The sequence below is a fragment of the Megalobrama amblycephala genome, linkage group LG1 (assembly GCF_018812025.1).
Source record: "Megalobrama amblycephala isolate DHTTF-2021 linkage group LG1, ASM1881202v1, whole genome shotgun sequence".
In the NCBI taxonomy this organism is placed as follows: Eukaryota; Metazoa; Chordata; class Actinopteri; order Cypriniformes; family Xenocyprididae; genus Megalobrama; species Megalobrama amblycephala.
Window position 1 is genome coordinate 6,595,551 of NC_063044.1, and position 17,245 is coordinate 6,612,795.

At 38.1% G+C, this 17,245-nt stretch overlaps 1 protein-coding gene across 3 annotated transcripts in view; it reads right to left on the reverse strand.

The window, feature by feature from the left end:
* The window catches only part of coro7 (coronin 7), a 187,274-nt gene extending 170,747 nt beyond the window's left edge, over positions 1–16,527 (reverse strand). For all 3 annotated transcript variants that reach the window (XM_048181256.1, XM_048181243.1, XM_048181240.1), the window contains exons 1-6: positions 16,371–16,527; positions 11,074–11,170; positions 10,803–10,883; positions 10,546–10,616; positions 6,548–6,731; positions 1,477–1,553 (exon numbers count right to left, since the gene is read on the reverse strand). In XM_048181256.1, coding sequence (XP_048037213.1) covers positions 1,477–1,553; positions 6,548–6,731; positions 10,546–10,616; positions 10,803–10,883; positions 11,074–11,170; positions 16,371–16,430 — 570 coding nt within the window. In that variant the 5' untranslated portion in view covers positions 16,431–16,527. The remainder of the gene's footprint in view (positions 1–1,476; positions 1,554–6,547; positions 6,732–10,545; positions 10,617–10,802; positions 10,884–11,073; positions 11,171–16,370) is intronic.
* Between the last annotated feature and the right edge of the window lie 718 nt (positions 16,528–17,245).

The following is a 17,245-nucleotide window of genomic DNA, read 5'->3' on the forward strand; positions in this document are numbered from 1 at the left end:
AAGAAAGAAAGAAAGAAAGAAAGAAAGAAAGAAAGAAAGAAAGAAAGAAAGAAAGAAAGAACGATAGATAGATAGATAGATAGATAGATAGATAGATAGATAGATAGATAGATAGAAGATAGAATAGGAAGAATGATAGAATAGAAGAATGTTAGAAGGAATGACAGAAAGATAAGCAATACATGACAGAATATTAGAAATAATGATAGATAGATAGACAGATAGATAGATAGATAGATAGATAGATAGATAGATAGATAGATAGAACAATAGGAAGAACGATAGAAGGATAGGAAGAATGTTAGAAGGAATGACAGAAAGATAAGCAATACATGACAGAATATTAGAAATAATGAGACAGAAAGAAAGAAAGAAAGAAAGAAAGAAAGAAAGAAAGAAAGAAAGAAAGAAAGAAAGAAAGAAAGAAAGAACGATAGATAGATAGATAGATAGATAGATAGATAGATAGATAGATAGATAGATAGAAGAATAGAAAGAACGATAGGAAGAACGATAGAAGGATAGGAAGAATGTTAGAAGGAATGACAGAAAGATAAGCAATACATGACAGAATATTAGAAATAATGAGACAGAAAGAAAGAAAGAAAGAAAGAAAGAAAGAAAGAACGATAGATAGATAGATAGATAGATAGATAGATAGATAGATAGATAGATAGATAGATAGATAGATAGATAGATAGATAGATAGATAGATAGATAGATAGATAGATAGATAGATAGATAGATAGATAGATAGATAGATAATATCGATCATTTTACCAACAGGTTGAAGGTCAAAATTACAGTTTCAGTGCAGCTTCAAGGGCTTTAAACGATACCAGATGAGTAATAAGGGTCTAATCTAGCGAATTGATCGGTCATTTTCGAAAAAAATACAACCGTTTATGCTTTATAAACAAAATATCGCCTTGAACGTACTTTCCGCTTCCGCATTCTTCATAACGCTTACGCTGAATGTTCTGCGCCTTCCCTATTCTACTTACGGAACGAACGCGGCGCCAGTTTCGTTTTTTTCCGTAACTTGAATAGGGAAGGCGTAGGACATTCAGCGTAAGCGTTATGAAGAATGCGGAAGCGGAAATACGCTCAAGGCGATATTTTGTTACTCATCTGGTATCATTTAAAGCCCTTGAAGCTGCACTGAAACTGTAATTTTGACCTTCAACCTGTTGGTAGCCATTGAAATCCACTGTAAGGAGAAAAATCCTGGAATGTTTTCCTCAAAAACCTTAATTTCTTTTCGACTGACAAAAGAAAGACATGAACATCTTGGATGACATGGGGGTGAGTAAATTTATCAGGAAAAGTGTATTTAAAAGTGGACTAATCCTTTAACCTGTCCTGTGTAAACCGGCCTTTACACATTATTTGTATTGATCACTGATTTCTCCTGCTGTTTATGAGCCTTCAGAAGGTGAGACACACTGTGCCTTTTGTGCTGTAGAGATCATTTACCTTGCAGGATGAAGCCAGCAGTGATCCGTCCTCCTTCCAGGCCAGAGCCTGCAGCTGATCCGCATGCTGCTCCAGAACTGCACAAATACACACACACACACAAACACACACACGTCACAACAGGACAAATATTCAAGGTAAGTTCACAGTCTCTCAGACAGGAAACACACCTGACATCAGTGAGGAACACATACAGAAAAGCATGATAGTGCTGGGAATTTGTGCACAACACACACACACACACACACACACACACACACACACACACACACACTCACTCACAGACACACACACACACACTCACAGACACACACACACACACACACACACACACACACACACACACACACACTCACACAGACACACACTCACAGACACACACACACACACACACACACACACACACACACACTCACACACACACTCACAGACACACACTCACAGACACACACACACACACACACACACACACACTTGTGTTAAGGAAGTGTGGCGGCACAAATCAATGCACTGGGAGAAGCTTATGTAATATGCCAAAGCAGATCTCAGAGATCCGATTATGTGAAATTAGAAAATTAGACATTAAAATAAGAAAACTTTGAAAATTAAATAGGAAATGTTGTCTTGGCAACTAACTAAAATAAAACTGAAGCAATAAAAATTAAAAATACTAAATTTAGAAATATTTAATATGTAACAAAAGCATTTAACAAAATTATGAAAACTTAAACTAAATATATAGAAACAATATGTGTTTCTACATTACTAAAAAATATAGAAACACAAGTTAATTCAAAATATTAATAAATACTATAATAGAATATAAATAACACTAAAATAAGGGGGTCAAGGATGTTGTGCTGAAACTCTATTGATATTGTTGGGTTTTTATTATTTTTCAGACCAAACCATAAGTGCTAGAGATTTGAAACTTGGCCAGGAGACCCGATTGGCCAGTAGGTGGCGCTACAGCAATCAAAAACGTGAAACTGTTCCTAGAGTCATAGACTCAAGATCCTTATACTGTCGGAATCCTTGGCTCAAGACAAACAAAACCTTTTTTTTTCCGTTACCATTTCCATCACGAAAACTTTTCCGCCATTTTGAATTTTGTCAAAAACCTACTTTTGCAAACTAGTCCTAGGTTTTTTCACCCAATCGGAACCAAACCAGTGCAGAAAGATTCTCTGGACTCTGAATATGAATAATTATCAAAAAAAAAAAAAAAAAAATAAAATTAAATTTCGATTCACGGACACCAAGGGTGCCAAAAGAAGTGGGTGGAGCCACTTTTACTAAAATGGCTATAACTTGAGAAAGGAATGAGGTATTTTCACCAAACGTGTATGAGCTCACAGTAGAAACGTTGCGGCGATTGAACACTTTGTAGCGCTATAACATGAAAACAGCTATAAATACGCAACTGTTAGTCCGATTGACTTGAAAATTGGCATGCAGTGTCTTGGTCCAAGTGGGCATGATAGTCTATGAGGACATTGGCGTAACTCAAAAAACATGGCCACCATCGACCAATGAAATTTGAGAACCTGTTAGATAAGGTTAACGGAGGCCGACCGGAACGAAACTCGATGGGCATGTTCGACTCATGGCCCTAGAAGTCTGTGAGAGTTTTGAAAGAAATCAGCCACTAGATGGCGCTAACGAGTTTTACGCCTCTGTAATCACATGGTGTTTCACACACAATATGCATATCATTTGATAGATCTCCTCATGTTGAACAACTTTGCCTCAAGAACCACTGCTGTCAATCAAACTGTTCATTAAATATTCATGATATGAAATAGTCCTAGGTTTTTCGTATGTGAGGTAAATGGGTAAATGTATTGGGTTTTTCAGATCTAATGGACAAAATAAGGTTGCGCAATGTACATACGAAACATACGGAAAGCATCAGCTTTTGTTTCTGCTCCGACAGCCTCAAGACCAGCCGAACGCAGTGAGTGCATGTTAGAAATCAGTAATGGTGAGAGAACATTGTGCTCAGTAAGTTTTTCGGCTTCACACCAAGTGCAAATCAGATCTGACTCGCACACTTCCCATAATGTTTAAGCATTAGGTCAGTAGGAGGAGAATAGGTGGTCTTTTTTGACTCAAACACATTTGAACCACATGAGCTTTTCCACTACGAAAGCAATCTGGTCGGATGCGTTTTTGCCTATCTCTGGAAGTGGTCGAAAGTGGACAAGTTCAAAACATTTTAGACCCTGTTTACACCCGTATATAGAGTCGCTTGTGATCCGATCGACCAAAAAGCATCTTAATACCAAGTGAAAACAGAGCCTGAGAGAAAAATTGAGGAATTAATTCCAGCGTTAAGATAGTTAACTAAAACCATAAAAAAAATTAAAAAAAAACGTATTTGTTATTTGAAAAGATAAAAAAAAACTACCTTGCCATTGCAACATTTCTCATTTTCTCAAAGATCTGATTCCATGGCACTGAATTTGTTTTAAGTGACAGAGTCTGGTGTAAAATGACAGAGGGAGTGAATAAACACAACTAACAGGGACACAAGCGCATGAAAACGGATGAAGGCAGACAGTGATGTGAGATGTGAGGTTGGGAAGCACCAGCAGCCATCATGGGGCTCCGGGGACACGCGGCCCAAAGCTCTGAGGGGCTTCTGAGTTCAAACATTTACCTCAGCCGCTCCACGTCAGACCCCAGAGGACTGTAACAATTGCAGCCCTGGAAACCACCAGAGGCTCAGCAGATCAAACCAAACATTGAAATACACACAGAGACAAAACAAACAAAAAGAAACACACAGCAGAGACAAAAGAAAAGCTGCAGACAAAACCCTCATGAACTGCATTATTCAGGCTGTAATTGCTGTAAAGTCATGCATTCAGACGAGGTTTTAGCAGTTTACTTGATTGGACAGTTGATTTTATCTTTTCATTATTGTGTACTTAAAAAAAATTTGATTTAAATAATAATTGATTTTTGGGCCTTGTAAAATTTGTCTTTGTAAATCAGTCTGGATGTTAATTGACTTACGACACTATCATGTTGCATTTTAAAAAAAAAACAGTAAATTAATTAATAAAATAAATTATATAAAAATAAACTAATGAAATAAAATAAATGTATAAATAAATAAATTAAACATGTATTAATAAATTAAAAATAAAATAAAAATAAATAAAACAAATTAATTAAAAGAATAAAAACGTAATAATTAAAGGTCCCGTTTTTCGTGGTTTTTTTGAAGCTTTGATTGTGTTTATAGTGTGCAATATAACATGTGTTCATGTTTCACGTGTAAAAAAACACAGTATTTTTCACATAATTTACTTATCTGTATACCGCTGTTTCTACTGTCATAAAAACGGGCTGATGACTTCCTTGTTCTATGAAGTCCCTCCTTCAGAAATACGTAACGAGTTCTGATTGTGCCAGCGGTTCCTGTGTTGTGATTCGACAGCAGCTTAGCGCATCTTGCCCGGAAAGGTCACGCCTCTTACCATAACGTGGAGATGCACGCGCTCAGTGTTATTGTAAACATGTCTTTAATTTACCCTATCAATTTGAGCCGGAATCAGACCCGGTGATTGGACTGCGGGATGAAAATAACAGCGTTTCGACGACATGGCGACAAACACACTCTACAAACGCAACTCTTGTGTATTCCTGTGGGCGGAGGTTAGTCAAAAAACTGTTTTAGTGACGTCATTAAAGAAGGAAGTAGAGGGATGTAGTCCAAACTGGCCGTTCGATGTAGGCGACTTCTGTTAAATAAAATATCTCGCTTGGCATTGAACTTTGAGCTTTAAAATTTTACAGATTTTATTTATACTCTTATGCTGCGTTCACACCAAACGCGAATAGAGCGTCAAATTCGCATCTACCGCGTCTAGTTTGCCGCTTGAACATTTTGAATGCATTCGCGCGTCTAGAGCGAAATAGACGCGCGTAAAAAACAAGCGTCCGAGGCGAAATCCGCTTCTTGTGGGAGGGGCAAGTGCTAGGCGGTTGTCTGTTTGCAAGATGGCTGATGTTGATCATGCGTTCATCGAGAGAGCTACCGCTTTGTATTTGCTCTGGAGAGCAGAACAGCGGTGTAGAGGTCAGCGTCGCGGGAAGGCTGCGGGTCGATAAACGTGTACGTGACTCAAAAGTGAAATGTGTATTTACAACTTACCAGGTAGCCCAATCTCCTCACCGACACTCTTCCAAGCGAGGTCCTTTTTATTCCTGTCTCTATAGAAGTATGAACTTGTGTCATAAATCTCTGGGTGACTGCTCACTGATAATATCAGTCGTTCCTCCATTTTGAATGAGTGACTCCGGGCGGGCCTGCCGCCACAGCAGCAAGCAGGCTCCTGATTGGTTAACGCGGCGCGAATTTACGCCAAAGTTCAAATTTTTCAACTCGGGCGTCAGACGCGAATTCGCGTCAAACGCTAAATGCACAAAAAGCACCATTCGCGTGTAACGCGCGTATCGCGCGAAACGCTCAATTCGCGTCATTCTCGCGAACTAGACGCGCGAATGAGGCGAATTCGCGTCTTCCGCGCCGCGCTAAACGCCTCATTCGCGCCGCGAGACCTCCAGACGCGCGTAAACGCGTCTGTACATTGACTTAACATTGAAATCATTCGCGCCAGACGCTCTATTCGCGTTTGGTGTGAACACAGCATAACAACAACATTACACACTAACTAAAGTTTGAAACATGGGATCACGAAGACCTTTAAAAAACATTTAAATAAATGTATAAATAAATTAAAACATATGCATTAGTTAAAATTAAAATAAAATAAATCAAATTAATTAATTAATTAAAATAAATTAAAAAATAAATACATTAAAATAAATAATTAGTTTGTAAAAAAAAAAATGTATTGGAAAATAAAATAAATCAAGTCAAATCAAAATTAATCAATCAAATCTAGCACCCCAGAAATGGCCAAGCATATTGAGATGAAAAACAGTTACAGTCTGAATAGGGCTTAAATGTACACTTAAATTAATCAAAGACAAGACTACAACAGGTGTTTAACAGCAGTGATGGTTGTATGTCTGAATGCAAAAGGTGTGAGTTCACCTGTTAAGGCGGAGTCTCGTGTGACGTCCCACACCTGAACGCCCCTCGCAGACGCCACAGCAAGCAGACCTGAGGCCGCTGGGTGGAAGAGAACGACCTCCAGTCGTCCGTCTTTGGGGGTCAGAGTGACCTCGGCATTACTGGGCTGATCCTGATCCGGATCACACACACGCCACAGTTTCACCTGAATGAGGAGAGATAGAGAGAAAGGTATTATTAAACACTATATTGTGGTAATTCCTAAATACATGTGTTAAATCAAGAAAATTTATATACAGTCTTTTTAAAATCCTTAAACACAACAAAAATTAAAGCTGTCCCAGACAGACAAACAGGATGGACCGGACGGACGGACGGACTGACAGGACAGGACAGGACAGGACAGACGGACTGGACAGGTGGACAGACAGATGGACAGGACAGATGAACAGACAGACAGGACATAACAGACAGACAGTAAGACGGAGGGACAGATGGACAGGACATAACAGACGGATAAGACGGATGGACAGACAAGACAGATGGACAGACGGACAGGACAGATGGACAAACAGACAAACGGACAGGACATAACAGACGGACAGGATGGATGGACAGACAGGACAGATGGACGGACAGGACAGAAGGACAGGGCAGACAGATGGACAGGACATAACAGACAGACAGTCGGAAGGACAGATGGACAGAAGGACAGGACAGACAGATGGACAGGACATAACAGACAGACAGTCGGAAGGACAGACGGACGGACAGATGGACAGATGGACAGGACATGACGGGCGGACAGTCGGAGGGACAGACGGACGGAGAGATGGACAGAAGGACAGGACAGACAGATGGACAGGACATGACAGACGGACAGTCGGAGGGACAGACGGATGGACAGATGGACAGGACATGACAGACGGACGGGCAGATGGACAGGACATGACAGACGGACAGTCGGAGGGACAGACGGATGGACAGATGGACAGACAGATGGACAGGACATGACAGACGGACGGGCAGATGGACAGAAGGACAGGACAGACAGATGGACAGGACATGACAGACGGACAGTCGGAGGGACAGACGGATGGACAGATGGACAGAAGGACAGGACAGACAGATGGACAGGACATGACAGACGGACAGTCGGAGGGACAGACGGATGGACAGATGGACAGACAGATGGACAGGACATGACAGACGGACGGACAGATGGACAGAAGGACAGGACAGACAGATGGACAGGACATGACAGACGGACGGACAGATGGACAGACGGACAGGACAGACAGATGGACAGGACATGACAGACAGACAGTCGGAGGGACAGACGGACGGACAGATGGACAGACGGACAGGACAGACAGATGGACAGGACATGACGGATGGACAGACAAGACAGATGGACAAACAGACAAACGGACAGGACATAACAGACGGACAGGACAGACAGATGGACAGGACATAACAGACAGACAGTCGGAAGGACAGATGGACGGACAGATGGACAGGACATGACGGGCGGACAGTCGGAGGGACAGACGGACGGACAGATGGACAGAAGGACAGGACAGACAGATGGACAGGACATGACAGACGGACAAGACGGATGGACAGACAAGACAGATGGACAAACGGACAGGACATAACAGACGGACAGGACAGACGGACAGAAGGACAGGACAGACAGATGGAAAGGACATAACAGACGGACAGTCAGAGGGACAGACGGACGGACAGATGGACAGACGGACAGGACAGACGGACGGACAGATGGACAGACGGACAGGACAGACAGATGGACAGGACATGACAGACGGACGGGCAGATGGACAGGACATGACAGACGGACAGACAGATGGATGGACAGACGGACAGGACAGACAGATGGACAGGACATGACAGACGGACAGACAGACAGATGGACAGACGGACAGGACAGACAGATGGACAGGACATGACAGACGGACAGACGGACGGGCAGATGGACAGGACATGACAGACGGACAGACAGATGGACAGACGGACAGGACAGACAGATGGACAGGACATGACAGACAGACAGTCGGAGGGACAGACAGATGGACAGACGGACAGGACAGACAGACGGACAGGACATGACAGACGGACAGGATAGACGGATAAGATGGACAGGACAAATGGACAGGCCGAAAGGACAGACGGACAGGATAGACAGACAGGACAGAGGAACAGACAGATAGGACCAGACAGGTCAGACGGTTGGACGGACATACAGACAGACGGACAGGACAGGACAGGACAGGAAAGACAGGACAGACAGGACAGACAGACAGGACACATGGATAGACGGACAGGACAGATGGCAGGACAGATGGACAGGACAAACAGACGGCAGGACAGATGGACAGGATAGACAGACAGACAAGACAGGACAGGAAAGACAGCACAGACGGACAAGACAGGACAGGACAGGAAAGACAGGACAGACAGAACAGATAGACGGACAGGAAAGACAAGACAGTAAAGGCGGACAGGACAGATGGATAGACGGACAGGACAGACAAACGGCGGGACAGACAGACAAGACAGACAGACAGGACAGACAGAACAGACGGGACAGACAGATGGACAGGACAGAAGGACAGACAGATAAGACCAAACAGACAGACAGACAGACAATATTATTTATTTATTTCCTAAGCGGCCAATACCAATTTACAGCAGTTTAACTGAAGCAAAAGTAACCATGGTATTTTGACAGAATCCAAGATTACCATGGGAAATATCCCTAACGGAACTGGTCTGACTCTGAGCGTGCTGTGCTGGGAATACTAAACACTGAACTCCACTGACTCAGACATACACTGGAGCAGATGTCAGGTGGAGGCCAGCTGTGCAGAGATATGAAGGCATCAGCAGATAGATTCATCAACAGCCTCATGTGTGTTTGTCTCTTCATTCTGCTGAGCTTTCAAATCACGGCTTTAAATGCAAGAAAAGAAAACCAGACCTGAGTGACAGCGCCGTCTGCCAACCTCCTCAACATCTGTGGGGAGTTACAGCTGCTGAAAATGCTATTTACAGAAGGTGATATAACAATACCTCCAGAGAAATGTGATTGTGTGTGTGTTTGCTTTTCTGTAGTTGAACAGTTGAAATGAAATGAGTTGAACAGACAAAACAGCTCAACAAAAGCATGTTGCTGATGGCTGATGAAGCACATTCTTAAAGACTGAACCAATGAAAAAAATAAAAAAATAAATAAAATAAAATAATAAATTACAAAATTAAAAGTAAATAAAATACATTAAAATAATAAATTAAATTAATTAATTAATTTCAAAAACTAAATAAATAAATACATTTCAAAAATAAGTAAATGATAAAAGTAAAAAAAAAATAAATTAAAAAATGTTAATTAAATAAAATGTACATTAATAATACAATAAAAATACAAATAAATAAAAAATAAAATTAAATAATAAAATAAAAAATTAAAAAAATAAAATAAAATAAAAATTAAATTAAATTAAATTAAAAATAAATAATAAAATTAAATAAAATTAAAAAAATTTAATTAAATTACTAATTGAATATAATAATAAAAAAATTAAATTAAAAAAATTAAAAATAAAATAAAATTATTAAATTAAATTAAATTAAATTAAATTTAATTAAAAAAAAGTAATTGGGTTTGATAGGTTTTTTTATGTTCATATTATTGAAGACATTCAGAGATTTAAGATAATGTGCTTACATGGTGCATGATATTATATTATATTATATTATATTATATTATATTATATTATATTATATTATATTATATTATATTATATTATATAGCTTACTATATATTGTTGTTTGTCATTTTACTGTGTATTATGTGATCAAATTTCAGATATACCCGCCCTAAACGTGGTTGGTCACTTTACACGTCACTCAGATGGTCTTTTCCAGTTCTTGCTCAGAATAAGCTGCTGTGGACCAGACGAGCAACACAAAACTATCAGTGCTTTAGCATGACTTACAGTCTCATCAGCTGAGCAGGTTGCCAGCAGGTAATCATCAAATGGAGAAAAGTCCAAGTCGGTCACGAGGTCTGGGACAGAAAGATCGGAAAGAGAATTAGGACAGAGTCAAATGGGTTTATTTTTAGTGAACCGTGACATTGCATCTGACAGCATCCAAACATCGCTTTTATTTACTCCAGGCATCCTCACAGACATCTATTTTTGCTCTGAATGAAGTTAAGCATGTTAGTTGGACCTATAGTATTGTGTCTTACCAGCATGGCATGAAATCTGGGTCACGGTCCACTTCCCGTCAGATCCGGCATTCACAGAAGACAGGCCGATCATCCCACCTCCTCCAGAGACAGAATAAACAAGGTTACGATAAAAACACTGTATACAAAACTCAAGACAGACTGGTTCTGCTGTTGTTTAATCTGATCTGGCATCAGGTTTAGTGTGCAAACGTTATCAGGGGTGCTCAGATGTTCAGAGGTGATAGTGAAGACGTTCAGACAGACATGCAGCAGAATCAAGGGTTCGTACCAGCCTGATCCGTGTTGAAGGCCACCAGACTGCAGCTGGATTTGATGTGGTTGCCCTGAGAAGAGAAGGAACCTCCTCGTACATTTGCAATCCAGCCCTGAACAGAGAGACAGGGGTGTTGTTAAATCAGATGGCATCTTAAAATGAAGAAGGAACTGCAGGGGGTTTGTGTGAGTTGATGAAAATAGTTATTAAATAATAGGGATGCATGATATATCGGCTACAGTATCGGTATCGGCCGTTATATGTTAATTTTTAATGTTATCGTTATCGGCACAATAAGAAAATTTAGCCGATATTTTAAAGCCGATAAATAATGGATTATTTTCTTCAGCTGAGACACTTCAGATGCACTCTGTCCACCATGGTTTTGAATAGCAAGAAATATGATTTAAATCACTTTAAAAAAGAAAATACATTTAAGTACAGCTTCATATAGGCTTACATAAAATAATAATGAGAACATTATAATTGTGTGCTTGGGACATGGCTTTTAATGGTGAAACTTTTTTTTGTAATTAGCCTCTCAAAAATTATATAAAAATTTGGATTTAGATTTATAGGCCAATATATCGGTTATCGGCTTAAAATATAAAGACTTATCGGTTATCGGTACTGGTCAAATTTCCATATCGGTGCATCCCTTATAAATAATAAAACCATAAAAATATAAAAGTAGTCATTTTAAAATTTAATAAATATTAAAATCATAAAATGTAAAATAAAGTATTTTTTAAAATAAAAATAATGCAAATATAAGTCAATAATGAAATAATAATGAAATATTTAAATAACTAATTTTAAAATCAAAATTTAGCCTACTAAAAATTGAAATAAATGTAAAATAAAAAAGTAATTTAAAACAAAAATACAAATATAATACTAAAATTTAAAGCATAATGCAACATTTAAATAAATAAATTTTAAAATTAAAACTTACTTTAAAAAAAAACATATAAATCATATAAAACAATAAAAATGTACCTAAAATACAACCTAAAATAAATAACTTTAAAATAAAACCTTACTAAATTGAAAAATAAAAATATTAAAATAAGTAATTTTACAATAATAAAATTACTAAATAATAAATAAAAATAATTTTTAAAAAGAAATAATGAAAATAACACTAAAATTTAGTGAAAAATTTTATTTTAAATTTATTTTAAATACAAACATATGAAATAAGTAATTTTAAAATAAAAGACTAACACTAGATACTAAAATATAAACACTAAAAATTAAAGCATGCCAAATTAAAACTTTAAAAACACTAAAAATTTATAAATTAAAATATCTCATTTTAAATAATAGTCAATCAACCAACCAACCAACCAATTAATCAATCAATTTTTTAATAGAATTAAAAAAAAACTAAAATAAACAAACTAAAATAAATATAAATTAAACCTAAATATTTAAAAATGTAAAAATTACATAAAATTACTGAAATTAAAATTAAAATGAAAACTGAAAGCATAAGCCAATTTAAAATAGTATACAAATAATACTAAAATAACACTGGAACACACACCAAAAGCCTTGAGATGTTGACAAAAGACGACACTGATTACAACTGACATCATCACAAACAGGAAAGAGGTAACGGATAGAAACGCAGCACTATATCCAGCCAACGGCACACAAACACACACACGTGAAGCAGCAGATTCACTTGAGGAAATGCAGAAGAGCTCCTGCAAAGAGCAGCTGTATGGTTTCAAATCCTTCCAGAATGTCAACAAGAAACAACATGCAGAGAGTGAACGTGTTCGAGCAGCACGAATCTGACCAGAGAGAAGACACTCAGGAGGACAACGGCGTGAAACTGCCTCAATGCATGAGACACACGTGCTGCATCTCCAGGGATCACAGAGAAACAAACACTCCTACACGACGGTGAGGTGACAAACCAGTGCATTACAACACAAGATATAAATAAAATATGAAAATAAGGCCTTCTAGCTTCTTAAAACGCACAGAGAATGTGCAAATGAAACTCTAAACCTGACATCCAGAAACAAACCCTCCAGTTCTGACCACATCACATTGACAATTATCACCTGCATGCTGGACGATAAAACTGGTGGAACAACAAATCACACAGATTCATGTTGAAGGAGGAAGTTTTCAATTTTAATACATTTTAAAATGTCGTTTATTTTATTTATTTATTTAGGTAATGCATTTTTATTAAATTATTGAATATAGCCTATTAAAAAGTTCAAAAGAACAGCACTTATTTAAAATGCAAATCTTTTGTAACACTATAAATGTCCGTAATGTCACTTTTGCTCAATTTAATGTGTCCTTGCTGAATAAAAGTATTAATTTCTTTCAAAAAAAGATCTGATCTCATCTTACACTTACAGCAGCATTAGTCAGCGCTTTACATCCGGACGCTCAGCTAAATGTCCTCACAACACAAACTCATCTGTCAGTCTTTAACAGTGTGACCTCATGTGACTTACACATTGTGTTTCTTCCAGAAATAAGACATCAGGTAGAGGTGAACACCAATGACAACAATGAAATGAAATAATATCTGCCATACACACGTTGACCCAAACATTGGAAAAACACACTCCCATGTTCAATGCCTCAATGAGATCGAAATGCCTTTTTCCGCCTAATATGTTAATATAAAAATTTAAATGTTTGATCTCGAGAATATTGTATTTCTTAATGCAGATAAACAGCTTAGAGACACTGCAGTGTCAAAACTGGGTCATGAAGCAAAACCAGATGAAAATCACAGTGCTATATGACTGATAAGTATCAGCAGATGTGATATCACAACAGTGACAAAATAAATGACACTTGACTTTATAGACTGAATGTAGCTCCGCCCCTTTTCAGCACTGCGCTCATTGAGTTCTGTCTTCTGGTTTGTGTTTTCACAGCATGAAGGTAAGATCTTACAGATTTATAAATGAACTTTAAGGCCTACTGACATTTTTTATGAAATCTGCTTCAAACATTGTAATGCTCATAATAACTTTCATTAACTCCACAACAAGTAAATCCACTTGACCAGCTAATTACTCTTCAACAGAAATGCCATAAAATTATACAGAACTACAGCAAAAACAGAAGTTCAAACACAATGCAATGACATTCAAGCATCACTTCTTCTACATGTGCCGCATGTACACATAAACACACAAACATGTGTGTCGGAGATCATATAAAGCTCTGGTATGCGAAGAATCCACACTGACGGTCTGTGAACCTCAGGGCTGTTATTTAACAACACCACCACACCACATATGACGACAAGAAACAGGAGCTCTTATTTGTCTAGTATGAAGAAAAATCTGTCTACTGCATCACCGCAGAGCACTCAATCTGATTTGGATATGCAAAATTTTGGTTGTTTCAACAAAAAAACTATGTGCGCAGGTGAAAAAGTGCCAAGATAAACCAATGTGGCAAAGGACTCAGAATTAAATAAATAAATTACGAATTATCACACGACACCGTTTTCAACTGAAAACTTTGTATGCGTTTTGGTCGTTCATTTACATGACAACAGCGTTTTTGGTCGTCTCCATGCAAACTACAAAAACGCGAATTTGTGACATCATGCGCGTGTGTATTACGTGTTCATTCTATAGGTGTGTAGTTTCTTTACAAATGACATTGCCATCTACTGGCCTGGCATGAATAATACAGCATTTTTAGTAGATCTGGGACAATACATTGATTCTCGATACATACAATGATTCTGGATTACCTCTAATATTTTCTTTCTCGAATCGATTCTGAGCTTAGTTTTAACAGCAGATGGCGCTCTAGGCTGGTTTTAAACTGCACACTCAAATGCTCATGAAGAAGAGTGCTGGAGAGCGCTTGTGCGTTTATGCTTTTATGATGTGAGATTAATGTAAACAGCCCACTGCGAACACCCTTGAAATTCACTTCAACCTTTTCAAACTTTATGAATGATTATTTTAGGTTTAAGTGTTGCGTGTAAAGCCCGGAACACACCAAGTCGATGCCAATGAACTAGTGGCGACGAAAGCAGACTGTGGGGTTGGCTCACGTCAGCAGCGTCTGGGTCCAAAGTTGCCCTGACACACCAAACCGACGCTCGACAGTCAACGGCCAAGTAGCACGTCCGTTCTGCGCCTGCGTAAGATGAAATGCCTTTCCAAACCAGCAGGTGGCAGTATCTGAACAGCCAATCAGAATGATCAGATGGCCCGACGAGCTCCGACACCGATTCAGCATGTCGAATTGGACGAAAAAAGCAGACGATGACCAACTAATCTCAGAACCGATTCGAGAGAGAATCGCGATACATCGGAAAATATCAGAATCATTCCAGATTCTTTGTATTGCAAATTGAGAAACAATGTATTGTCCCAGCCTTAGTTTTCAGTCATTTTCACGGCTCCATGTGAATGGGGTCGTTTTGACAAGGTTGCGGTCTGTACGCGAAAAATTAATCTTAGTTCATCGTTATTAGTACACCCTTATTTTGAAACAATAAATCAATAATTCAATAAATCAATAATTGAAATGCACCAATTTGTTTTGCAATATTACATTAAAAAAACATTCCATTATTGTGAAAAAAATACTCATGGAATTCAAGGTTTGAAGTATATAATCTGTTCATTGTATGTCATTAAGCATTTTATTATTAAAAATTACAAAAATGGAAATACAATTTTTTCGCAGTTAATTTTTGGGAAAAAAGTGTAGTGTTCTCATAGAGTATTGAAAAAAAAAACATTTAATTGTTGTTGTAGGACATATTTAATCATTAATTAATTTAATTACCTCAAAATCAATCCAAATATTAAACTTTTGATTAAAGTAATTATTAATTGATTCAATAATTTCATCTTGAGGGCTTCAGTAAATCTGGTCAACAACAATGAACAACCTTTTATATCGTTAACTTTTTGCACTTGTTATTCTCCTACATTTCTTAATGATCTATTTTAGTGTCATGTGCGCATCTTTGAATGCATTATGCAATTATGGCAATGTAAAATACACTTCCAGCAAGATCATCAAGTTAACACAACTGTATTCAATGCATCTTCATAACACACTCAGCATGAAATCACAGCGTCATCACTACTCATATAACACACATTCATATGCATGCAATGTCTTAAGATCATGCATTTTAAAGTACATGAAGCTTCAGTTGAGGACAGAGGAAGTTAAGACATCATCAGTGCATCTGCACCACTCCTTCTGCTCGGAGCCCAAATCACAAGACGCACAATAACCCCACACGCCTTCCAGCTGGGTCTGAAGTGCAACGAGGCTGTACTCACATCTTTCTTGGGGATTTTGGGAGTGGTGTTCTTGTATTTGGACGTTTTAAAGCGATTCATTCTGGACTGCTGGTCGCGCGTTTGAACCTTCCGGGTGTCTCGGTGTTGTGATCCCGTGCGTTTGAATGAGTGCGTTTCTGTGACGCAGAGCTGGCGCGCGCGATACGCGTCTCGCTGCGCTCAAACGCTGATTTACAAATCATAAACTCGTACTGTGGGCGGTTCAGTAAATCACGCAGTATTATGTCATGTCTGCGAAATAAAAACGCAGTCGGTGACTAGATAGATAGATAGATAGATAGATAGATAGATAGATAGATAGATAGATAGATAGATAGATAGATAGATAGATAGATAGATAGATAGATATGCTTGAATATGCTTGTTTAACGCATTTTTAAGTATTTTGGCTTTGCATTGTGTATCGTATTTCAGTATATAATGAGTTTTGTTTAATGATGAGATACATTAAAATAAATTCCTCTTAAAGGGCTAGTTCACCTAAAAATGAAAATTCTGGAAGTGCTGAACATAAACAGCATAGGAGAATAAGACAGAAGAGAAGATATTGTTGAATAAAGTCGTTATTTTTGTTTTGTTTTTGCATACAAAAAATATTCAATACATTAAACTATGGGTTAGTTCACCCAAAAATGAAAATTGTGTCATTTATTACTCACCCTCACACCCGTAAGACCTTCATTAATCTTCGGAACACAAATTAAGATATTTTTGTTGAAATCCGATGGCTCCGTGAGGCCTGCATAGGGAGCAATGACATTTCCTCTCTCAAGATCCATAAAGGTACTAATATTAATATTATATAGCAACGAGAATATTTTGGTGCGCCAAAAAAAAATTGACGACTTATATAG